At 45.0% G+C, this 26,689-nt stretch overlaps 1 protein-coding gene across 1 annotated transcript in view; it reads left to right on the forward strand.

Annotated features, from left to right (window-relative positions):
• Positions 1 to 26,689, forward strand: part of ghra (growth hormone receptor a) — a 284,488-nt gene that overhangs the window by 236,669 nt on the left and 21,130 nt on the right. The window contains exon 8 of the mRNA XM_084323533.1: positions 424 to 493. Coding sequence (XP_084179659.1) covers positions 424 to 493 — 70 coding nt within the window. The remainder of the gene's footprint in view (positions 1 to 423; positions 494 to 26,689) is intronic.

Consider the following 26,689-nt stretch of genomic DNA (forward strand, 5'->3'; position numbering starts at 1 on the left):
TGATAGTATCTATCAACCCTCCCTAGACCGACCAGTGGGGGGCACATGCGAGCAATGACCAGGAAGGGGAGGGGGGAATTGGCATGACTAAATTGGGATGGGAGAAAAACAGTGGATACAAAAATATATATATTGTAAGGGGAAATAATTTGAGTAAAGGTACCACCGGTTAGTTTACTTCCTGTTTGGGCAGAGATCGTCGTCGTCCAACTCTCTGCATAGGAGAGTCCATTATACTATTGAATTACCAGCCACCCTACAAAGAGTTCTGCAGTCTCCACAATGTTCTGGCAGAAGGAGATGGAGACGGTTCTCATGTTAGAAACCATCACCATATCCTCCTCCTCTTCCTCCTCCTCCTCTTCCTCCTCCTCCTCTTCCTCCTCCTCCTCTTCCTCCTCTTCTTCTTCCTCTTCTTCTTAGATTGATGGTGATCCTGTTGCCACCAGTTCCAGCACCCAAGATTAAAGGCATCGATCCAGAACTACTGAAGGTGAGTGAGTGAGTGAGTGAGTGAGTGAGTGAGTGAGTGAGTGAGTGAGTGAGTGAGTGAGTGAGTGAGTGAGTGAGTGAGTGAGTGAGTGAGTGAGTGAGCGAGCGAGCGGGCGGGCGGGCGGGCGGGCGAGCGAGTGGGCGGGCGGGTGAGAGAGTGAGTGAGTGAGTGAGTGAGTGAGTGAGTGAGTGAGTGAGTGAGTGAGTGAGAGAGTGAGTGAGCGAGCAAGTGGGTGGACGGGTGGGCGAGTGAGTGAGTGAGTGAGTGAGTGAGTGAGTGAGTGAGTGAGAGAGTGAGTGAGCGAGCAAGTGGGTGGGCGGGTGGGCGAGTGAGTGAGTGAGTGAGTGAGTGAGTGAGCGAGCGGGTGAGAGAGTGAGTGAGTGAGTGAGTGAGTGAGTGAGTGAGCGAGCGGGTGAGAGAGTGAGTGAGTGAGTGAGTGAGTGAGTGAGTGAGTGAGTTAGAGAACAACAAAGGGGACGGTGGCAAGATTGGGATTGTTTTCTGTCAAAATGTTCATTAGTCGAATTATTCAAATTATTAAATTAATCGAAAATCAGGTGGTTTGGTCGCACAAGAATGTATCTGATTTCCAAACCTACCAAGGTCAGCCCACGTTACCCCACTTCTCAGAGAGCTGCACTGGCTTCCCATTGCCGAAACGAATCCGTTTCAAGGTCCTTGACCTGGCATACCGTGCAGCGAGGGGGTCAATGGTCTCTAACTACACACCCTCAAGAACCCTCCGCTCTGCATCTTCTGGCCGCCTCAGACCCACTCCTATCCGAGCTCCTGGGGGGTTCATCAAAGCGAAGCAGGCTATCCTCTGAACTTCCCACCACAGTCAGGACAGATGAAACCCACCAAATGTTCCGCCATCGACTAAAAACACACTTCAATCAATATCTGAAAAAAAAACGACTAACCTTACTATAATGCACTTTGCTACTAAGGAATCGACCTTGCCTATAATACTACTATCTAATATGCTAATATGTTTATACTATGCACTCAAGACTCAAGTGCTACACTGTTTGACGAACAATCTTACTGACCCTTAGCTGCCTTAGAGTTGTACCCTTCCTGATGATTTGTTGTGCAGAACTTGTAAATCGCTTTGGATAAAAGCGTCAGATGTAATGTAATGCAAATGTAATGTCAGTTGATTAGTAATTTTGTATGCTTTTCCTCCCAATGCTGAATGAGTTATTTCATGAAAAATCACAAGTAGATTTCTGGTAAGCACTACATTTAAAGAGGTTCTTCTGCATGATTGCACGAGGGTAACACAATTTTATAGATTTGTCGATTAAATTAACTAACAGATTAGTCGACGAAGTCCAATGACTATTAGTCGACTAAAAACTGCTTTAGGGATGGGACAAAGAAAATCGATACCACGATATATCGTCGCATTCCCTCTCGCGATACGTTATCGATACACTGGCGCCGAGAATATATATTTCATCACAACATGCAGATGCTCTATATTACGGATTCCCTGTGTTGCCATTTTGACTCAGAGTCACTACTTCGTGACTCCCGCAGTGGTGCTAATCAAACAAAGGAGTGTAAAGTCAGTGGAGTAAATTGCGCTGAAGAAGACGAATGAATAGCAGGAGAAATTAAACGGCGGATAGCGAGAAACTGGCGAGAAACTAGCAAGAAACTGGCGAGAAACGAGCGAGAAACGAGCCAGAAACTAGCGAGACACTAGCCATAAATGAGCCAGAGGAACCATTGAGTCTAAAGAGGAAGGTCTGGGCCCACTTCTGCTTTTATGACACTGACGATGAAAAAACACTCAACGAAGATGGCGCAGTCCGCAAGAACCATCTTGCGAAGGTAAAATACAACAGCGACGCACCTCGTTCACCATCATCCTCGTAAGATAAGATATTCCTTTATTGATCCCCTTGGGGAAATTCGGGTGTCACGTGACTGGTATCGTCCCACCCCTGGGACCGGTCCTAGTTCTCAGTGACTGGTATCATCCCACCCCTGGGACCAGTCCTAGTTCTCAGTGGCCAATGCACAGAATTCTACGTCCTTCTTTCGATGAAGTGATTACCCCATACACAGACGCTGTTTAAACGTAATGAAACAGAACAGGCTCTGTGGCCTATATTTGATTCCATAAACAAAGACGGGAACCATATCGGGAGGTCAAAGGTCAGGTTAAGAGGTTCTCGCTCTGCTCATTGCATTGAGCAATTTTGAAGAGCGACGCGTGAAGTATTTTATTTTTCACACAAAGGCTGCCCCGTTTCTCCCCATACAACGGCCTGACCCTCGCCAACCTCAGATAAGCACTGCAACACGCTCCTGCGAAAGTAAATAACCCATGTTTTATAACCAACACACGCTCAAAGAACACCAACGGAATAGGACTCTGAAACAATATAGACAGCACAATATGTGCACAATATGTATATTTTTTTTATGAGCACAAGGTCAAACTGTACACATTTATGCCAGACGTATTGCACATACCGTAATTCCTCTAATAGTAACCGGTATTCAATTAAAAACCGGGTCTCTATTAATGACCGGGTGCGCTGTTGAGCTAAGCAATTATAAGCCGGCCTCCTAATACAAGCCGGGTTTCATGTATATGCTGGCCTGGCTGTGTGGTGTTAATGTTTACCAAGAGAGTAAGCCTACCTCAGAATTGTATAAAACGAAGTTATTATTATTATTATTATTATTATTATTATTATTATTATTATTATTATTATTATTATTATTATTATTATTATTATTATTATTATTATTATTATTATTATTATTATTATTATTATTATACCAGTATTGTGATTGCACTATTTTACTTTATTTAACTTTTTTTGACCACCTGTAATTGCACTGTTTACTACCGTATTTCATACAGTACTTGGTTTCAATAAATGAACCCAGTACATTTTACTGGGTTCAAACTGACACAAAATGTTGATTTATTCATTATGATCTGTTTGAAAATTAGAAATATAGGCCTCTCTCTTATACATGCCTCCTCCTAATACAAGCCTGGTATCAGCTACAGTTGAAACAAATACAAGCCGGGGTTACTATTAGAGGAATTACGGTATCTACATATAAGTAATCAAAATATAGGTCTGTTCAATGTAGACAATATACATATTGCACAAAGCTACGTATAATTAGTCAAAATATAGGTCTGTTGAATATAAACAATATACCTATTGCACAAAGCTATGTATAAATAGACAAAATATAGGTATGTTGAATGTAAATAATATACATATTGCACAAAGCTACGTATAAGTTGTCAAAGTATAGGTCTGTTGAATATATAGACTACAGCAAGTACACCACAAAATAAATATAGATATTGTTTCGGACATACAGTCAATTAAACAGATATGTACACTCAGGACAAGGACTGTACAGCAGAAATAGAGGAATGGAACACATTATTATAATTTTTTTAAGTGAGAAGGTAAACATCAGGTTACACTTGCACATGTAGATAGATCAATCAACTGGACAGTGCTAGGCTAGGAGTGAGCATTATTTATGGGGGGGTCGATTGAACCTTGTTCCCCAACATAAGTAAAGAAACGACACCATGTTTTATAAAATCTAGCTGTAGAACCCCTTATGACACACCTTATTTTCTCCATCTTAAGGAAGTGCAAAATATCCCTGAGCCACATAGAGTGAGATGGAGGAGTGGGTGACTTCCAATGCAGTAAAATGAGACGTCTAGCCAGGAGAGTAACAAATGCCACCAGTGATTTTTAAAATGTTTTAAAGGTTTTTGTCATTTTCAGATTTTCATCAAGCTTGTTCCAGATCTGTGGATCCCTGCATGCTATGCTTAGGCTAGCACAATTGAGCCTTCTCCTCTTGCCAAATATAAGATGCTTATTTCTTGTGTTGTGGATGTGCAGTGGTTGGCAGACTGGGACAAGCTCAGACAGTCTGTGATTCATGTTGTTGACAACTTGATACATAATTGATGCGTTTTGATGAATGTTAAATTCAGCGAGCCTCAGGAGACCAAAGCGATGGAACAGAGGCTTTGAGGGCGCTCTATACCCGGACCATGACAGCACTCGTAGTACCCTCTTTTGTAAGCTTTCTAGTTTCTTGAGATGGCTGGGGTATGTGTAGCACCATATGACATTACAGTAATTAATGAGGGTTTTGTATAAAGTGAGAAGGGCAGGCAAGGGAAGAAAATGACGTATTTTGCAGAATAAGCCAACATATTTGGACAGTTTTGTTTGTAGATATTTTATGTGGCATTTGAAGTTGAGTGACTCATCGATGACGACCCCCAGGAATTTTGTGGACACCACTCTTGACAGCTCCTTTCCATTTATTTTTATGCACATGTGATGTGTGCGCATCCAATTTGAGTGGAAGACAATAAAGTTTGTTTTGCTGAGATTAAGTGATAATTTGTTGCATTTAAACCAGGTGTCCACTTTTTGTAGTTCTGTGTTGAGTAGATCTTGTAGCTCGAGTGGATTTTTATGTGACAGAAACAAATTAGTGTCATCAGCGAATATTACTTTGTGCAGAAGTTTAGATGAGTTGACAAGGTCATTTATATAGATAATAAATAGTAAAGGCCCTAGAATTGACCCCTGGGGGACCCCATATTTGATGTCCATTTTTATTGATTTGTGATTGTTTATATCGACGTACTGTTGCCTACCATGTAAATAGCTACTGAACCAGTTGAGAGCCAGACCCCTTATGCCATAATGGTGTAGTTTCCCAAGTAGAATAGTGAAGTCAATGGTGTCAAAGGCCTTTGATAAATCCAAGAAAAGCCCACCCCACAATCACCCTGATCAATGGCATCATGTATTTTTTCAATGAGGTCTAATATTGCCATGTATGTTGTTCTCTTTTTCCTAAAGCCATATTGTGAATTGGTGAGTATATTTAGCTTGGTAGTGTATTCGCTTAATCTATTGTACACAACTCTCTCATACACTTTGGATAGAGCTGGTAACACGGATATTGGACGGTAATTATTAATACTATTTTTGTCACCTGATTTATATATGGGTATTATTCTCCCAATTTTGATGTTTTTTGGCACCACACCATGTAGTAAGGACAAATTAATACAGTGAGCGAGTGGTCTGACTATAATATTGGCTATGGCTATTAGGATTTTGCTGCATATTCCATCAGCACCGGCTGTGCGAGTGTCCTTCATCTTCATGATAATGTTGAATAGTTCATCATGGTCAGTTGGTTTCATGAAAAAAGAGTTAATATAGTTACCTGATAAATACTGTTTAAAAGACACACCCCCGGGATGGCTAATTTTATTCGCCAGGTCTTCACCAATGGATGCAAAGTAGGTATTGAATTTATCAGAGAGATCCAGCTGGGACATGTTTGCAGGGTCAGGGAGCACTGATGCTTTTTTGTCCCTGTTTAGTACTTTATTTAGAACTGACCATGTCCTTTTTTAATTGAGATGCTATTACCTGATCAGTATAATGATCACATTTGCTTTTCCTTATTAGATGAGTGAGTTTATTTCTATATAGATTGTATTTGTTTCTATTATTTATACTAGGCTTCTTAAGATAATGTTTGTAGAGTTTATTTTTGTGTTTAATGGATGTTAAGATGTCCTTTGTAAGCCAGGGGTTCTGGTCATTTTTACTGCTCATGACAGTCTTCTCAGGAATGGTGTTATGGATGGAGTCAGTTATTTCCAATATCAGACTATCATATGCAGTATTAGGATCACAGGCATCATATACATTTTTCCACCCTTTGGTCTCCAGGCTTCCATATAGTTGCTGCAGGGTTCTGTCATTTATTACTTTAATTGTTGTCTTACAAGGAGGGGGTACAAGTTCACTGGCAAGATTTAGAGACAACATAACAGGGAAGTGATCAGTTATGTCAGTTAGGATCACACCCGACTCCAGCTTGGTGTTTTGGATGTTGGTGATGATGTTGTCAATGGTAGACTTGGATGAGTGTGTTATTCTAGTGAAGATGTTTATAGTTGTGAAGAAGGAGGAAGAGTGCAGTGTATTAATGAAATCATTTTTATAGAATCATCCTTGGAGATGTCTATGTTAAAATCTCCCATTAGAATACAGTTGTTGTTTTTTATGTTTAATGAATGAAGGGTTTCCTCTAACTTGTTCCTAAAGACATCCAAGTTTGTGTCTGGGGGGCGATATATTACTCCGACGGTGACGTTTTTTCCATTTTTTCCATTTATATCAATGAAGAGAGAATCAGAGCCGTCATCAAAGTCAACCATGTCACAAACATTTGCTTGTAGACTGGTATTCACGTAAAGACACACTCCTCCACCTATTTTCCCAATTCTGTTTTTATGGAAGAAATTATAGCCATCAAGATTGAGAATATCGGTGAACGACCTGTCATTTAGCCAAGTTTCACTGCAACCAATTATATCAAATTTACAGCCGGAAATAGAAAGTAATAATACAAGGTCAGTATGGTGTTTACAGAGGCTTCTAATATTGAGGTGCAATAGTGAAAGGGTGTTTTCAGTATTGAAACAATCGAGATGCTCAGGGTCATATTGCTTGCAGGTGATATTTTTATTACAATAAATGATCGACTATTACTTCACATTAGATTAAGTCGAACTCAACGTTACTTCATTAAACTCTGACACTTTAACATTCTATTCGCACGCGGTTCTCAATGCTCTATTTAGATGCAAGGTTGCTCACTTCACTGCACGTTGACTCGTGGTGAAGGGTTTGAACTAGTTACTTGAACGAAGTGCTGCTGTTTACACCTGCGCCGTATTTATACTTTTTTATTTTTATTTTTTATTTTTTTTATCCTTTATTTATCCAGGAATGTCCCATTGAGATACAAGATCTCTTCTTCCAGGGAGTCCTGACCAACACAGCACACAACAAGTTTCAACATAAAACAGGGCATTAAACAAAAAACATACAATTCAAATATAAATACAGAGGGTCATTTGTGCAGTGGCAAGGAGCATAATCACATCAACAATAGCATCAGGTAAAACAGTTACATGTTTCATAAAGGGCTAATCGTAGCATACCTTTAAAAGCATTCACAGTAGGAAGTGCCTGTAGACAAAGTTTCACTTAAGTGAATATCTAGTCCCAACCTCAGTCCTTGTCTCTTATTACTACGCAGACTCTGGGCATGTTCTGACATGCCCGGAGTTGTCTTTGAACTTGCCGTTGGGGGCTTGTGCGTTGGCGCCTGGGGCGCTGTCCAATAGGAGAGCGAATATTACTCTGGTCTGTACGCAGGTAAAGGGATATTCCGTGTATATATATAAATAATATACAAGGTATATCAAACGATACATATTAGGGATGCCCCGATCGATCGGCCACCGATCGTTATCGGCCGATAATCAGTATAAATATGCGATCGGGGAATTCCGATAATGAGTCATATTCGCCGATCGCGGAAACTGATCAAGTGGATATCTCACTCGCTTGTCTCAGACGCACAGGACCTGCAAACTGCTCCTCCTCCCTAGCCCCGCCCGCCCCCGTGTAGAGTTTGTAAACAAAGAGGTGCGGCTCCTCTGCTCGAGTCTGTAGTGCATTCGACCTGCGCTAACGTTAGCTACCTAGCTATCGTTACTGTTTAAACAAAATTACCCAGTCAACTATTCACGTTTAGTAGGCATTGTCTAACGGTATTTAGCCGGCTAGCTACCGATAGCTCCTGATATCAACAAATGATCCAGAAAATCTAGTAGTCCATGTTCATACCTCCGGTAGCTTGCGTTAGCTTGCGTTAGCTGACGTTAGTTTTCTGTTCAAAACGAAATGTCCCATTGAACTAAAGTTATGTCTTAACGTCATCTAGCCGGCTAGCAGTAGCTACAGATAGCTCTTGATATCAATGTCTTATAACATTGATTTAATGCGTATTCGAGCTGAGGGCTTGCTGAATGTGAAATGACCAAAGCATAACGTTACCAATGGGTCCCGCTGCAGCGCCGGAGAATCCTTTTTGGAGCGAGACTACTAGAGTACACACAGACAGTGGAGCTGTTTGCAGATAGCGAGCATTTTGACTTGTTGCGTGGTGGCGATGTCTCGCAGATAATACAAGTACAAGTCTAATTATATAATATATATATTTTATAAAAAAAAAAAAATTATATAAAATAAATTTTTATTTCTTTTTAATCAAAAACGATCGGTATCGGATCGGTATCGGCCGATATGGCTCACGACGATCGGTGATCGGTATCGGTGGCAAAAAACGTGATCGGGGCATCCCTAATACATATATATATTCAGTTTAATCTGGCCCTTCACAACAAGGAAGAAGAGGGATTATACATGACATTAAGAAGCCGCCTAGTGTTAAAAGAAGTGTACCGTTTTTTTATGAATCCAGTCTGATCTGGGGAAATAATAGAGGGTAGTACAGATTCTAAACGCATAGATAGTAGTTTGGAAAGAAGCTTTAAATCCACGGATAGCAAACTTATAGGACGGTGGCTCCCACATAAGATAGGGTCTCTGTTCTTCTTCAAGATTAAGGAAATTGTGGCCTGAGTAAGTGTATGGGGCAATTTAAAAGAGCAGAAGGATTCATTGTACATATCAATAAGAAGTGGCGCCAATTTACCAAAAAACTTCCTATAGAATTCGATTGGGTAACCATCAGGGCCTGGGCATTTACCTGCCTGCATGTTGTGAGCAGCCTCTTCAATCTCCTCTATTGTGATAGGCTCATCCAGTTTCACCGCTGAGTCAGAGTCAACTTTAGGAATATCAAGAGAGTAGGGCGGCTAGGTGGTGTAGTGGACAAGTCACTCGCCACCAGTGTGGAGACGCTAGGATTCGCGTGTTTGAATCCAGCTCTCCACATTGTTTTTCAGTTTGGCTGGTCGTCCGCAGTAATACACATTGGCCGTATTACGGGGAGGGAAAACTGAAGGGTGGGGATCGAACGTTGTGAACAAGCGACTCCTACAAGTCGGTTGGTGCGCCTGCGCAGTAGAATCAGGAAGTGTCGGGGGCAGCGTGAGCCTCCCACGCGTTACTCCTCGACACTGAGAGGTCGAGCTGCGCAGGTGAAAAGATGCGACTGCTGTTACCTCAAGTACCGGAGGGGACTTGTGCTATGTATGACTTAGTCCACATTGCAGCCGGCTTGTGGGAGGCAAGAAACAGCGTTCGTGACAGGGGAGGGTTGAATTGGATGATACGAAATTGGGATGGGAGAAAATATAGAAAATGGGAGAAAAAGTGGATCAAAAAAAAAAAAAGGAATATCAAGAGAGTCAAAAAAGTTGCTAAAGGCAGACGGGTCAGTGGATAGTTTTGCAGCATAGAGAGATGAGTAGAAGTTTTTAAATTGTTCATTAATTTCTTTGGGATCTGTAGTTCTACCTGTTGGAGTTTGGATTTGTGGTATTTGATGCGAAGCTGATGCCTGTCTTAATTGATGAGCTAATAGTTTATTCGCCTTATCTCCGTGTTCATAGTAATTGTATCTGGATTTGAATAGTAATTTTTCGGTATGGGTGGCAGTCAGAGTATCGAATTCTGCTTGTAATAATAGGCGTTCCTTATATAAATCAGGTGATGGAGCGATAGAGTAAACGTTGTCAATCTGAGTGATCGTTTTGGTTAAATTATCTAATTTCTTCCTTCTGGCTCTAGTCTCATAAGTGCAGTAAGAAATAATTTCCCCCCTTAAGTACGCCTTCAATGTCTCCCATAGTAAGGAAGCTGAGATCCCAGGCGTCTTATTGATATCCAAAAAAAAATCGATCTACTTGGAAATAAAAGTAACAAAATCTTCGTTTGATAACAAACTAGTATTCAGTCGCCAGGGTGGTCGGGTGTTATCACATCCCCTAATTTGCAATTCCATCAAAACTGGAGAGTGGTCCGATATGACAATAGTATCATATGAGGAAGATAGTACTGATGAGATGAGCCGATTGTCCATCAAGAAATAATCAATACGAGTGAAGGTGTGATGAACATGAGATAAGAATGAGTATGCTCTGCTAGATGGGTTGTGAAAACGCCAAGGGTCTGAAAGTGAAAACTCTTCCATAAAAGATTGAATGGTTTTAGCGGAGCTTGAAAGTACTGCATTTCTGGTAGATGAGCGATCCAATGATGGATTAAGCCAACAATTGAAGTCCCCTCCTAATATTAGATAATGTGTGTAGAGGTCAGGTATTGAAGAGAACACAGATCTAAAAAATTCGCTATTGTCCCAGTTAGGGCCGTAGATATTAAGCATAATCACTGGGGTGCCACAGAGCTTCCCAGTTACCAGCACAAATCTACCATTTGGGTCAGAGAGAACATCTGAGCAAATAAAATTGATTGATTTGTGAATTAAAATTGCCACACCTCTAGCTCTGCTCTGAAATGATGAGTGGTAGTCTACGTAGTCTGGTATAATCAGATAGCTTGAAATGAGTTTCCTGAAGGAAAGCTATATGAACCCCCAAATTCTGAAGATGCCCCAGTACTTTACTACGTTTGATTGGCTGATTTAAGCCCTTACAATTCCAACTAGTAAATTTTACCACTCCTCCAATCTGCTGTGAGGTTTTAGGTTGAGTCATAAACTGGTGTTGAGTGTACAATGAGTAACATCGAAAAGTATGCCCTAATAGTATTTTTTATGTGCAGTGGCCAAGTCATAGAAAAAACAACAACAGTATAAACATCGCACAAAAAGAACTGTAAATGTAAACAAACCCTTCCCTCCCCCCTCCCTCCCATGCTGATGCGTCTCCTCGAATTGGACGCGCGCATAACCCACTATTACTAACTCTTAACACCCCCTAAGAGAAACGAGAAAGGGAGATAAACACCACCTGTAACTGAGGGGTACAATTCCCTGACTGTATTACTAGATATGATACTTACTACCACTACCTTTGTACTTAATATTCGGCCACCCAGTACTCGGCATAAATATATTATGATGAACACTGTCACGTAGATGAAACGGATCCAACACAAATGTACGAATTAGAAATAGGTCTTTATTTCTACACAGCGATGGTGTGTAGAGCAAGCACTTAATCAAATCAATCACATTTATGAATGGGAATTAGTATGCACTTTTATGGCAAGAGTATTCGTCGGTATATCAATAGAGAATGTCCAATCTCTGAAGGCGCAGGTGGTACATATACGACCTGGAATAGTTAAGGAATAACAGCAATGATACTTTAATGATTATAGACTGGATACACTAGGGGGGGTTAATCCGGTCGCTTGTAAGCCGACAGGAGTAGGAAGGGGGGGGGGGTAGAGTCCGGCTGCCTCATCCGGCCAAGGGTATCCCAGGTGAACCCACTGTAGTGCCGTTCAATGCGCCGGCGATCCTTGGACCGCAGATGAAAGCAGATGGACTCTTTGTGGGCCGGCGTCCTCCGGTCCACGGAGGAGAGACGTGAAGCGGCCTCGTCTTGCAGAGCGCCTCCTCACCTTGCGTCCTCTCCAGGGGGGGGGGGGTTCCAACACACGGCAGTGTCGGGGGTCTTTATCCATGGAATAATCAACGTATACAAAGCATAATCCGTGCCTGGGAAGGCGGGCTGTCGTCGGTAGAATAATCCGGTATACAGGTCCACTCGCTCGTCGGCTCTGGGGCTCCTCGGGTGCAATCTCACATGGGGTCGATCAGCCTGGATAAGCAGCCAGTTTTCTGCCCGAAACGATGGGGTGCTGACTACGGTAGTATTCTAACCGCACGAAGCACTATATATTAACAGACTATTATTAGCTTAATAGACTACGTCCAACTCGACGATATAGTGCCAAATATGACTATTCAAATATTAATATACACGATGTCTCAATACCGATGGTAGGCCGAACTTGGCCTTACTCCCACACGTGGCGTCGCGGGGAGGCTTTACGTCTGTCACTCTATTGGAGGGTAAGAAACTGGACTGAAAAGGAAGTCCTACTTTAGTAGCGCAGTATATATACGCACTATGAACAAATAGTCCCATTAGTGGTGCGGTAGCCAGATTCCTACGCGGAACTAGGACTTGTTCGTACATGTTGAGCGGTACGTTTGAACTGGGTCTGGGGGGTATGGCAGCCTGGCACCAAGGTCTCGACCAATAGTAGAATGGAGACTATTATGGGATGTTCAGTAGGCTAGAATGGATATTCAATGCATATTGTACAAGGAATATACAAGGGATATCAAGGAATATTAGAGAATATACAAATACAATTAAATATATATATATAATAAATATATATATTCGGTTTAATCTGGCCCTTCACAACAGCCACCCCCTGATTGGTCCCAGACCTAATCAGTTAAGCAGAGACAGATTAATCGCGTTGTCTATTTACACATAAGGGTTTGCTGTAGGGGTCAGTCAACTTCACAAAGTCATAGGGTTATAGGGTCATGGTCATCATCGATTGTGTCTGGGAGTCGGGGCAGTTCTATGAGCCTCGCCACGGGACGGGTGTAAGTGCGACCCTGGACAAGCACTTCAGCTGCTCGGACCTTGCCGTCGGCACCGGTGATCACTTTGCTTACGCGGCCGGCCGGCCACATAGCTCTGGGCAGTGATTGATCAATAATCATGACGACTGTTCCTTCTGTCAAATTGTCTCTCTCCTTTACCCACTTCTGGCGGGTCTGTAGAGACGGTAGGTAGTGCAGTAGGAAACTGCTCCAAAACTTGTCGGCTAATACTTGGCTGTACCTCCACATTCGTCGGCCGTTCGCTTCTTCAGGCCGGTACATTGTCTGGGGTAACGCGGGATCTAGCCGCCCCATCAGGAGTGTGTTGGGGTCTGCGGAGATAACAGTGCTCAATCCACAGAACACAGGCTTCTTATTCTCAGCCTCCTCCTGACTGGCTTCCCTCGGGATAGGCGTGGGCCACTCTCCTTCCGGGAGCTTTAGGAATGCTGGGCCGTCACTGTAGACATTGCGACGGGTGAGGTCATCTAGGGGCATTCCCCGGGTGATGACGTCAGCTGGGTTCTGTTTTGTATCAACGTAGCGCCACTCTGTTTCTCCGGTTAACTCTTCGGTTAAGTCTTGAATCTCGGTGACTCTGACTCCCACGAATACTTTGTACTTGCATGAGTCCGATTTGATCCAGGCGAGTACTGTCGTGGAATCTGACCACAGGATTGTTCTAGACACCGGTATGGTGAGCTCACGTTGGATGAGCGTGGCTAGGTGCGCTCCGGCTAGGGCTGCGCAGAGCTCTAGACGTGGGATAGATTGTTGCTTGCGTGGGGCTATTCTCGAGCGGGCGAGGACAAATGCTGTGTAGATCTCTCCCCCCTTTTCTTGGGCCCGCAAGTAGGCTACTGATCCGTATGCGACCTCTGAGGCGTCACTGAAGACGTGTAAGTCCATTTTACATGTCTCTGGCCTCACCGTGGGTGGGAAGTAGCTTCGGCGCATATTAACGCCTGGGAGTGAGTGGAGCTCCATCTCCCACTCTCTCCAGGTGGATGCAAGGTGTGCGGGAATGGGGTCGTCCCAGCCCTGGTCCTTGTCCCACAATGCTCGTACAATCATTTTTGCCCTGGTGGTGTACGGTAGAATACATCCTAGCGGGTCATATTGTCGGGCGAGTGTTGTGTACACACTCCGTCTGGTGGTCGGTGCCGCCGCCGGCCTTCCCTGCTCCGTAGTCAGGGGCTTGTGTCTGTAGTGAAGCGAATCTGTTTTGAATCGCCACACCAATCCCAGGGTCATCTCCTGGGCTTCTCCCGGGATTGTAGCCATCCAGGTCTCGCTGCTGGCTGCCTTGTCCTCGGAGGAGAGGCTGCGCAGTACTTGCGGATCGCTGCTGGCCCACTGCCTGAGATCAAAGCCGCCTTTGATCAATGAGGCGCGGAGTTTAATCAGGAGAGCCTCGGCTTCTTCCTGGGTTGAAAGGCTTTGTAGACAGTTGTCTACGTAGAAGCTGTTCTTTACGCTGTGTCGGACCTCTTCGTCCGCTGCTGGGTCCTCTGCTACATGTTTCTGTAGTGCAAATGTAGCACAGCAGGGGCTGCACGTCGTTCCGAAGGGGAGGACTTCCCATTGGTAGATGGCTGGGTGCTCATCTCCTGGCTTCTCTCTCCATAGGAACCGTAACAGGGGCTTGTCCTCCTCTACTAATCTCACCTGCAGGAACATTCCTTTAATGTCCCCGCTGATGGCCACCTTTTCCTGGCGGAAGCGGAGTAGAACGCTGAGTAGGGAGGGGCCGAGTGTGGGACCGGGCAGTAACTCTTTATTCAGATTTTGGGATCCGATCTGGTAGCTGCAGTTAAATACTATGCGGTCTTTACCGTTGTGATGGACCTTGTGGTGAGGCACGTACCACGATTCAGTGGTCTGGTCAGCCTCTTTAATGTCCATCTTTGTGACGTGTCCCGCTGTGATGAGCTTCTCAATCTCAGCGCGGTATACACTCTCTGGGGCGGGGTTCTTGGCTAAGTGCCGCTCCGTGTTCAGCAGGTACCGTTCTGTGGCGTCTGTCTTGGCGTGGAAAGTAGGCATTCCTTCTCGCCGCAGGAGTGGCGTGGCGTATCTCAACACGCCGTTGACCGGGACTCTCTTGGTCCCTGTCTCGAGGAGGTGAATGGCGTAAATGTCATCTTTAGAGCGAATGTCTTTCTTTCCGTTCTTAAAGGGCATTTGTTCCAAGGTCCATAACCGCTCTACGTGTTGCAGGAGTGCGGTTTCTCCCTCTGTGGCTCGGGAGTGGAGACATCTAGTGGCTGTACTTCGGTTGAGAGATTTGGCGAGCGGGCCTTGGAGAGTCCATCCCAAACGGGTCTCGACTGCTGCAGGACAGCCTCGGGGTCCGGTATGAACCCGGTCTATCGGGACAATGAGGTCTGCATGGTCGGAGCCTATCAACAGGGTCGGCATAGCATTGTCTATGAGCGGGATCGGTAACTTGCGCAGATGTGCATATTTCTCCATCAGCTTGGCGACGGGGTATGTGTACCGCGACAGTCCTATTTCTTGGCTGGTGAAAGCGTCTGTAATCTGGTACCGTCGCTCAGGCTGGCCGCTTGCTGCGATAGAGAATGGGACATTCTCGCCCTTTATCGTCTTCAAATCTCGTCTTATTGTCCGAATTGTCATTTGGGTTTCGCTTCCCCGCAGCCCTAGCTGGGCCGCAGCGGAGGCGAGCAGAAGGGTCTTCTCTGACCCGTCATCGAGGACGGCGTAAGTGTCCAGGACTTTATTCTGGTAGCTTAGTGTCACGCGCACTACTTTTAGGAGTACTCGGGCTCCACTGCTGCTGGCGGGATCGATGTACATGACGCTCGCTTTGCTGCTGGATGGTGCGGGTGAAGGGCGCCGTCTGTTACTGTCGTGAAGTATGTCCAGATGGGCTCCATCGCACTTGGTGCACCTTTTCTTTAAGCGGCATTCGGCTGCCATGTGTGAGCGCGCACAGCGAAAACAGCGCTTGTTGGACTTTATCCATTGACTTGCTTCCTCCGCGTTCAGCTTGGGGAAGGAGTCACATTGCGCTAGCCAGTGTTCTTTCTCACAGTAGGGGCACACTATCTTCCACTTCTCCGTTCTGGAGGGGGTACTGTGGCTCCTGCTGCTCGGTACTGACTCCGATTGGTGCATCACAGTCACCGATCTTCTTCCATCATTTAGTCGTCTGGTTCCTTCTCTGGAGCCAGGGGTGCTCCGTCCGAATGTATCTAGCCGTAGGCTGCTGACTTCTCTCGCCAGGAAGTCTGCTAGATCGAGGAGGTTCGGTTCGGGGCCATTCGGGTCTCGGTGGTCTCTCTGCCGCCTAAAACGCTCCTGTCGAGCGGGCGGCAGCTTCTCCAAGATCCTTTCCACATTTGAGTTGGCGTAAAGTTCATGCCTCCCCTTCTCTCTCTGCGCTCCCAACATCCCTACCAGGGACTGCACTCTGATGGACAGGTCGTCCAGTGCTCGATTGTCTATTGCTGGGGGTAAGCGGTCGATGTGTCGGATCTCCTGGATCACGTAATCCCATATGCGCCCATACCTCTGGTCCAATGCTACCAGCGCTGCTGTGTATGGGGTGGTGGAAGTCGCGTAGGCGAGCGCTATATTATGTGCGCGGGGTACCTTTAAGTGCTTCAGTAGGATGGCGTATTTGTGGCGTTCATCCAATACATCCACCAACATGGTCTCCAGACACATGCGGAGTTCTGTATACTGGGCCCGGTTCTCTTGGGTGAGGTCGGGTACCATAGGCGTGCCAATGTATGACGCTGACTGTGGATACATCGGCGAGCGTTGGGGGAGAGGCCTCCTAGGCGAGTCTCCTCCCGCTCCTTGGTATGGGCTGGTACCGGCAGTGTACCATGGCCCGCTTGTCCAGGTGCTGTTCCTCGGTGCGGGTCGTGCGTCGTGCTCACCCGGGTATAGAGTCGGGGGTCTGTAGCGCAGCTCCGCGGGAGTATAGCCTGGGCTGTACCGGACCTCCTGGTCCGGTAGAGTACTGTGCTGTCGTCGGGCGTGGTTCTCCTCCTCTTCCTCTTCGTCTTCAGTTAGGTCATCCAGTGCTTGTAGTCTCTGGTTTAGCCTCTCCACAGGATATGCTGCTCCTTCCCGGTTGCTAGGTCTCGCTTGGACCGGTGGGGGGAGGTGGTCTGTGGGGGGTATAGACCTCGTCTGTTGGTCAAGTTCAGGGTTGTTTACTCGGCTAGGGGATGCCGCCCTGGAGGTGTGTCTAGACGAGTTCCTGGAGCCTCTGGCGGAGGGAGAGGGTGTTGTCCGTCTGATCAGCTGTTCTATTAGTTGCGCTTGCTGTCTGTCGCGCTCTGCGTCCCGTAGAGCACCAGCAGCTGCTCGCTGGCTGTCTGCTCGGTCTCGGGCCACATTCTCTTCCCTCTGAATGCGTCTTATTTCTAGACGTATATGCTCTTCTTCGCTCCGCTGCTGGATCTGCAGTCGGTCGCGTTCAGCAGCGGCGTTCAGGCTGATGAGGAAGGCCTGCTGTAGGGTCCTCTCTGCCTCGCTGGGAGAAGGCGGTTGTATAGGGGAGCCTTCCCTCGGGGTACTCCTTGCCGAGCCTTGGAGCTCTATCTCCACGGTGCTCTCCCCGTCTTCTTCCGTGCCGAGTTCTCTCTCGGTAGCGTTGTATTCCTCCCGGGACTCATCGGGGACTACTTCTTCAGTACTGGCGGGGTGTGAAGTCATGTCTGGTTCCCACTGGTCCCCACCGTGAACTTGGTCAGTTACATTAGAACCCGTAGGGGCCTCTATGGTCGGGGTAGTCTGGGCGTTGGGGTTAGACATACTTTTACTTTCTAGTTTTACCGCGTTTACTGTTAGTAGAAGACTAGGTTGTTGACTGACAGCGTAAGCCTCTAAGTACTGAGGGAGCCGTCGTTCGCGCTGCGGGCGTTGGTTAGGAGGATCGTTTCGTGGAGTGTTCATCATAGGCCATTTCAATATTAATAACACTATATTAATATTACACTAATTACCCTCCGGCTCGAAGGACCAATGGTCACTGAGGGGTACAATTCCCTGACTGTATTACTAGATATGATACTTACTACCACTACCTTTGTACTTAATATTCGGCCACCCAGTACTCGGCATAAATATATTATGATGAACACTGTCACGTAGATGAAACGGATCCAACACAAATGTACGAATTAGAAATAGGTCTTTATTTCTACACAGCGATGGTGTGTAGAGCAAGCACTTAATCAAATCAATCACATTTATGAATGGGAATTAGTATGCACTTTTATGGCAAGAGTATTCGTCGGTATATCAATAGAGAATGTCCAATCTCTGAAGGCGCAGGTGGTACATATACGACCTGGAATAGTTAAGGAATAACAGCAATGATACTTTAATGATTATAGACTGGATACACTAGGGGGGGTTAATCCGGTCGCTTGTAAGCCGACAGGAGTAGGAAGGGGGGGGGGGGGTAGAGTCCGGCTGCCTCATCCGGCCAAGGGTATCCCAGGTGAACCCACTGTAGTGCCGTTCAATGCGCCGGCGATCCTTGGACCGCAGATGAAAGCAGATGGACTCTTTGTGGGCCGGCGTCCTCCGGTCCACGGAGGAGAGACGTGAAGCGGCCTCGTCTTGCAGAGCGCCTCCTCACCTTGCGTCCTCTCCAGGGGGGGGGGGGTTCCAACACACGGCAGTGTCGGGGGTCTTTATCCATGGAATAATCAACGTATACAAAGCATAATCCGTGCCTGGGAAGGCGGGCTGTCGTCGGTAGAATAATCCGGTATACAGGTCCACTCGCTCGTCGGCTCTGGGGCTCCTCGGGTGCAATCTCACATGGGGTCGATCAGCCTGGATAAGCAGCCAGTTTTCTGCCCGAAACGATGGGGTGCTGACTACGGTAGTATTCTAACCGCACGAAGCACTATATATTAACAGACTATTATTAGCTTAATAGACTACGTCCAACTCGACGATATAGTGCCAAATATGACTATTCAAATATTAATATACACGATGTCTCAATACCGATGGTAGGCCGAACTTGGCCTTACTCCCACACGTGGCGTCGCGGGGAGGCTTTACGTCTGTCACTCTATTGGAGGGTAAGAAACTGGACTGAAAAGGAAGTCCTACTTTAGTAGCGCAGTATATATACGCACTATGAACAAATAGTCCCATTAGTGGTGCGGTAGCCAGATTCCTACGCGGAACTAGGACTTGTTCGTACATGTTGAGCGGTACGTTTGAACTGGGTCTGGGGGGTATGGCAGCCTGGCACCAAGGTCTCGACCAATAGTAGAATGGAGACTATTATGGGATGTTCAGTAGGCTAGAATGGATATTCAATGCATATTGTACAAGGAATATACAAGGGATATCAAGGAATATTAGAGAATATACAAATACAATTAAATATATATATATAATAAATATATATATTCGGTTTAATCTGGCCCTTCACAACACCACCCCTTCCGTGGTTAACACTTTAAGGACCAGCCACGAGTTAACTCGTGTTTCGATTCCACCCGTTGAGGACCAGAGCCACGAGTTAACTCGTGGCAAGTTGTTATTGTTTTATTCCATATTAATAACGGTATTAACGTCCCCGATCGACTTGCAGGATCTACCCGCATATTTGGTTTCCGAAACATGCAATACCGGCCAGATCCTCTTAGGGGCGCCATCGCTCCACTGCAGTATCATTGAGGCCGAATGGGAAAATAATTTTTTTTATTGTCTAGGGGCGTTTCATATGAGCCTGGATCCCAGCCGAACATCCTCCATCTTTGATCACGTTACCGAACGCAGATTTCAGCCTGGAATAATGGGATTTATGATCAGCCAATGGACATATCGATCTACCAGATTCCGATGAATAATGACGAAATGCTGCCGGCGATCACATGGGCTGACGGTAGGATACTATTCACCCAAATTACAGCCGGATTGGACATTGTTGTAACACGCAAGCGATCGATCAGTTGAATGTGGCTACTTGAACGCACACTGTATTGCTAATCAATAATATTAATCGGCGTCCCCCGCCGCCCCCATTTCATCCATAGATGCTCTGTAATAGTCCGGATGCTAAGCAGTTTGTTTTATTTCATTCGTATATATACAACAGAAATGGCGTTTGATATAACGTGACTAGCCTTTAGCCTCATATCTAGCTTCCCAGAAAAAAGACGAGACGAAAACTGCGATAAAGCTTATATTCACGACGCTATAAAATGACAACCAACCGATGGATTTTTATTTTCTTTAAGCCATTATGAAGGCACAGTTTATGCACTCAAGTGACAATGAGAATGGACAGATAGCAATACTATAAAGTATATATATAGCTGTTAGAAAGTACATGGTCGTCCAGAACCATATTACACTGCAAACCGTGGTCGCCAATGTGTTAAGTGACAAATGTTAATATTGTGGGATATCGTAGTCCCAAAATTAAATATAGCCTGTATGGACATGGATTATGAACTTGCCGTTCAGCTGCTGGTTGCAGTCTGGGGAACCGCTTTTCTGAGTTTAGTGTTTATGAAAGTCGAGGCGGCGGCCGGGTCTTCAAACGTGTGCGTTGAACCACTCGGCAGAGTGATTTTCAGAACCGCAGGAAACATCAGCCCAAACTTGATACCAGGACAGGCATGGAGTTCACGTTTCACTCCTCCAAACGCAGCCCTCTTCTTGGAAACAGCGACGGTGTAATCAGGGAAATTGGTCAGGGAAAATAGAGGGGTGTCACGGGAGGTGGCGCTGGCCCGACGTAGGATTTCGTTTCGGAGATGAAAGAAGTGGACCCTGATGATGAGCGGACGAGGCGTCTCTCCCTCTTTGGGTTTAGCCCGCAAAGTGCGATGGGCTCTGTCGAGTAGGGGCTCATCCTCCAGGCCCAGTAGGTTCTTGAGTAAGCGGCCAATGAATTCCGTTGGGCGCGGACCCTCCGAGCCCTCAGGTATCCCCACGAGTCGAAGGTTGTTCCTCCTTGATCTCCCCTCTAGGTCCTCACATTTGTCTGTTAATAATTTCACCTGTGACGTGAGCTCCTTAACAGTGGAGTCAAGCTAGGAGAGCTGGTCACTGTGATCGCTCGTCGCGTGTTCCAACTCGCAGATGGTTTGCCCGTGTTCATTTATTTTCAGCAGCAATGGTTCAGTAATATTCTCCAGCTCCGTGCGCACTGCATGGATTTCAGCTCTCAAGTTAGTTGCCAATGAGTCAATTCTGTCACAAATTTCTTCCTTCAGCAAGTTCAGCATCGATTGTAAGGCCCCTAGATCAGAGGCGCTGCCACTGTCCATGTTAGCAGCTGGCGCGTGCGGTGGGGGTGGCTGATCAAACAATTGGAAGATTGTTTGCTGTCCTGCACGTGTGGTCCTTAATTTGGGTTTAACAGGAGGCATGGACGATTTAACGTGTAGAAAAGTCTGTCTGACTGGTAAATGAACATACGTTGTCCAGTGCCCAAAGTCCCAAAAGAAAAAAACTTTGTTAAAGGACTATTTATAATTGAAGTTTGTCACAAAACGATAGAGCGGCGAAAAGCACATCTTACATGCTCGGTGTCCTGTAACAGAACTTCCTAGAGTCTGTGCACAATATGTATGCGTGAACTGCGCTGTTCCTTGTAAATCTGGTCTGATTAGGTGAGTTTTTTTGTTTGAATTGATTTATTTGATGTTTGTAATTGTACATGATACAAAAAATATATGCATCTCAGACAAACAACATCAAGGATAGAAACACAATAAAGTCCAAGGACTTTGTTTACATTGTGGTCCTTGGTCTCAGACAGACAACTCAAAACAACATACAAGCATACAAAATACTAATCTAAAGGAACTACTGAATAATTTTCTGAATCAACTGAAACGGTTTTACAAAATGTAAACAAACGTATTACCATAAAACGATATACAAATACAAAGAACCAATCCTAAAAGATAATAATATATATATATATAATGTAATGTAAGCCAGTTAACATGGGGGCCTGTTTGATGCTGTAATGTAATCCTTTCCATCTGTTTGAAGGTAACCTGTACATTAGGTTGTTGATTGATTGATTGATTTTATTGTGGATTAAAGACATCATCCAAGGAATAAAAAGTAAAAACATGATAAAATGCAAGCATTTATTTCCATCATGATCCCTGGTATTAAAAAACAGGACATACATCAACATAAATCATTATCATAATACATTAAGATACAATATGCATATACAGTTGAAGATAAAAGAATAATAAATATGCTACCCTCACTTCCCTATGCCGATAGCCGTGATCGTACATGCTTTTTGAAGCCAGTTAACCCGGGGGCCTGTTTAATGCTGCTGGGCAGGCTGCTCCACAGAACTGCAGCTGAGTAAAAGAAGGTCTGCTGGCCGTAGGAAATGAGTTTGAATCTAAAAGGAACTATGTTTGTGTCTTTACCTCTGGTTTCACAGCTGTGATTATGTTTTACATATTGGAAGTAATTGTGAAGGTAGCTTGGCACCTCCCCTTTATAAATCCTATAGACTAGGATCCTTTATAAATCCTATAGACTAGGATCCTTTATAAATCCTATAGACTAGGATCCTTTCCATCTGTTAGAAGGTAACCTGTGCAGTAGCATTCTAAGATTTATGCATCAGAACGTACCTCACTTATTTGTGTTTTCGTTGGACGATATCTTGTTACAAGGTTCCTGCGGGCTCTTAAAAAGTCTTAAATGATAGGCCTTAGAAAGTCTTAAATACTGTTCTGCACTTCATATGTAAGCATAGTATTTAGTATCTTATAGTATGAGTTTTGAAAGTCAGTTTGGCTATTAGCATTTTGAGTTTTGCACATTGAAACTCTGATGTGCAAAAGCAGTCGTAAAAAACTGTAAAAAGTTCAAGCAATTGTCATTTGATTTGTGTGTGCGTGTGCGTGTGCGTGTGCGTGTGCGTGTGCGTGTGTGTGTGTGTGTGTGTGTGTGTGTGTGTGTGTGTGTGTGTGTGTGCGTGCGTGCGTGCGTGCGTGCGTGCGTGCGTGCGTGCGTGCGTGCATGGCCGCCTAGTTATAGTTGAAAGTGGGGGTGCAAGTATTTTTTTTATTCTTTTTTTTTTTAAATTTTTTTTTTCTTTTTGCAAGGGGTGGTTTGGAGGGGGTCCGGCACGACCCCCTCCACGGCAGATTTTTTTACATTTAATGAACACCTGTATGTGCAATTTCCTGCAATATAGAGCCTTCAATCTTGACCAAAATAAAGCTGCTCTTTTCACTATAAAACTCAGTTTATATTGCAGTATGATAGCTATAATAATAATAATAACTTCACTGCGAGGGCTCTTTTAGCTAACGCTAGCTAGGCACGTATGATAGCCAATTACTATTATAATAATAATAATAATAATAACTTTCCCATCCTCCCAAAGCCCCTCCAGCCCCGTTCACATCCGCCGCACCAACAACAAGTAACAACAACAACTAATTGACGCTATCAATAGCCCCAGTGAGCGCGGCGGCTGAATGAATGAAAACTTTATTTAACAGATTGCAGAATGGGTACAATACAGTACGGCTCAATACACACAATTGTTAAGGGGATGCAGACCAGAGAAAGACGTTTGTCTTGTTTACATCAGGGTCTGTGCTGCACCGAGTGAATCCACAGTCACTTGCTCCTCAATGGGAAACCAACCTAGATTTACCATGAAGGACTGGTTCTGGCCGAACCGTTCGTTATACAAGTATCACAGAGACATTACAAAGGTGCTCACAGTTGCACGAGGGGTTCGCACAGAGATACGGGATGGTTTGAAAGCTCGGCGTTGCTAATAAATATTTTTTATATTTTTTTTATAAACTGCTCAAAGCGGCATTATTTCCGTCGTTGGGTGATCACAGCGCCTGCGCAGTGCGCACCATCCCGTATCTCTGGATTCACTCGGTTCAGCGCCGAGGCTCACCATACGAGAAATATTCAGTTTCAATCTGTTTGCGCATTTAGTATACAGTCACAGTGTTCGACTTACGTGATGATTTGCTCCATTTTAATGTAAACGCCGAAGAATAATCCTCACGAGTCACAATGTTATCCAATATCCAGCCTGAATTTCGAAAAAGGTTCGAAAAAGCCGCCTCCCCCAACATGTCGTATACGTCATGCCGACAAACGCCCGTGGGCACTGGATCAAACCATTAAAGTGGGGGGTTACACAATCTTTGGAAACTTAAAAACTTGCTATTAAGTGTCATTGCGTATTATTAATTTGATTGAAATTACGTAGTTATGGTTCGATAAGATTTATAAATTGGGGGGGGATATTTATATCATATGATATGATCAAAAAGTGAGGGAGCAAAAAGACAAGCTTGCTCCCCCAAGTTCAATAGTCCTAGAGCACCCGCATCTTCTGCTCCATTAAGTGGGCGCCTATGTGTGTGTGTGTGTGTGTGTGTGTGTGTGTGTGTGTGTGTGTGTGTGTGTGTGTGTGCGTGCGTGCGTGCGTGCGTGCGTGCGTGCGTGCGTGCGTGCGTGCGTGCGTGCGTGTGTGATCGCACCCGCCCCCCACCACAAGCATTGTTAGTTCCGGTCTGCCTTTTTCTTATGGACTTTCGTCGATATGAAACGGAAATATATTACTTCCATATATATATATGTGTAACGGTTGTGACATCATCACCTTAAAATTCGATGCCCAGAGGGAGTTTCAAACCCGGGTCTCCCACACCGCGATCAACAGCACAGACCGCTATACCAAGAAGTGAACTCACTGCTTTGTAACGTGTCTACAGTATGTGTCTTTTAAGGGTGAGAGTGAGTTTAACCCATAGCACCGCTACTCGCCCCAGTCACTTCACAACATCTCAAGTCCATCGTGACTGCGCTTCGTGGTACCATCCGTTACATATATATGTACCTTTTACCTGCGGTCGATGACTAGTGTAACACTACAGTAGCTTAGTAACTAGACAAGGAATCAGGTGGGTTTGGGCCAGATCAGAAGAAACCACGTTCGCCTCGGAAGAGAGATGGTCTGCACAAGAATGAAGCACACTGACAAAAGATCTATGTTTCGAAGGTAAGGGAATGTGTTTCTCTTTTTTGTTCTTCCTTACCTCCTTTGATTTATTTTTCTCTCCACAGGTCAGGATGACAACACTGTACAATGAATGATACAAGATGAACATTTCAAATGTACAAAACACCTTGGGTCTGATGCTTAACTCATTCAGCGCTGGTCACGATGATAGTCGGGTTAACTCGCCATCGCTTGAGCGCCAATCACGAGTATAGTCGGGTTTTAATCGTTATTTCTTTTATTAGCGATATCCATTCATTTTCATCCATCCAGCCTGATGTTATCGTTGGGAATGGGTCTGAGCTTGCAAAAGGGCAAACACCGCCGCCTACGCCTTCCAGCGGGTATTGCGCTCCACTGGGAATGGTATAATTTCTTTTCTGGGACGATCCGAGTCTAAACCACATTGCATGCTTGCACGAGGAAGGATAATAATGATGATCTAGCATTGATTTCAGGAAGATTCGATAATGGCGGCTAAGTGGCGCAGTGGGCAAGGCGCTCACCACTAACGCAGAAGATGCTGGGTTCGAGCCCAGCTCTCGGCGTTGCTTCCGGCTTGGCTGGTTGTTCATACTAATACAATTGGCAGTATTAGGGGGTGGGAAAGCCGGTGGGTGGGGATCGGACGTTGTGGACAGCGACTCCTACAGGTCGGTTGGAGCGCCTGTACAGCAGAATCAGGAAGTATCGGGGGCAGCGTGAGCCTCCCACGCGTTACTCCTCGCCACTGAGAGATCGCGCTGTGCAGGTGAAAAGATGCGACGGCTGCCTCCTCGTGTACCGGAGGGGACACGTGATGCAAGGCTTCGTCCACATTGCAGCCGACCAGTGGGAGGCATGGTCTAATAACGTTCGAGACAGGGGAGGGTAGAATTGGATAATATGAAATTGGGATGGGAGAAAAATTGAAAATGGGGAGAAAAAGTAGATAAAAAAAAAGGAAGATTCGATCATCAGGCGAAAAATGTCAACGTGTTTAGTGTATTCCACTCAGAAGCACCCTAAGTTATACTCATATTCAAAAGGCTATAAAACGGAAATGTACCGATGAAAAAACAATCCGTTTTGTACATGTTGACTGGATGCAACTAACTGGTAATCGACGGGTGTATTAGACCCATAGCTATAATTTAAGATATATTTTAAGGACTCGCAAATCTCGCAGTCCCCCCATTGACTTACAGCGGTGGCGTACTAGCATCATCTTGTGGATTAAGCGATGGCGCAGAATGAGTTAAACCTTCCCTGGTTCCACTACTTTAGTTACTATTTTAATGATATCTACTCACTATTTTAATTATACCTACTCACTATTTTAATTATACCTACTCACTATGTTAATATGATCTAATCACTATGTTAATATTATCTATATATTTATTTTATCATAATGGGTTGGTTTATTATATTATCTATTTATATTATATATAACTTAAACTAACTGGATTAACAAATTTTTAGGAACCAGGTGTTACGTTCTCCCCAGCCCTGCCCTCTTCCCCCCTCATGTTCCTGGACTTATCCCTGCACCTCACCTCCCCTCACCTTCTCTTGGATAGCTCCCCTCACACCCTCCACCCATTCATGGTCCTCTTCCTCCACCTGCTGGACAAATACCCTCACTACTCCTCATTCACTTGTGTCTCGTTGTTTCTCTGTGTTCTCCCTATCTTGTTGTCCCT

Source organism: Notolepis coatsorum (assembly GCF_963971535.1).
Source record: "Notolepis coatsorum genome assembly, chromosome: 10".
NCBI classification, from domain to species: Eukaryota; Metazoa; Chordata; class Actinopteri; order Aulopiformes; family Paralepididae; genus Notolepis; species Notolepis coatsorum.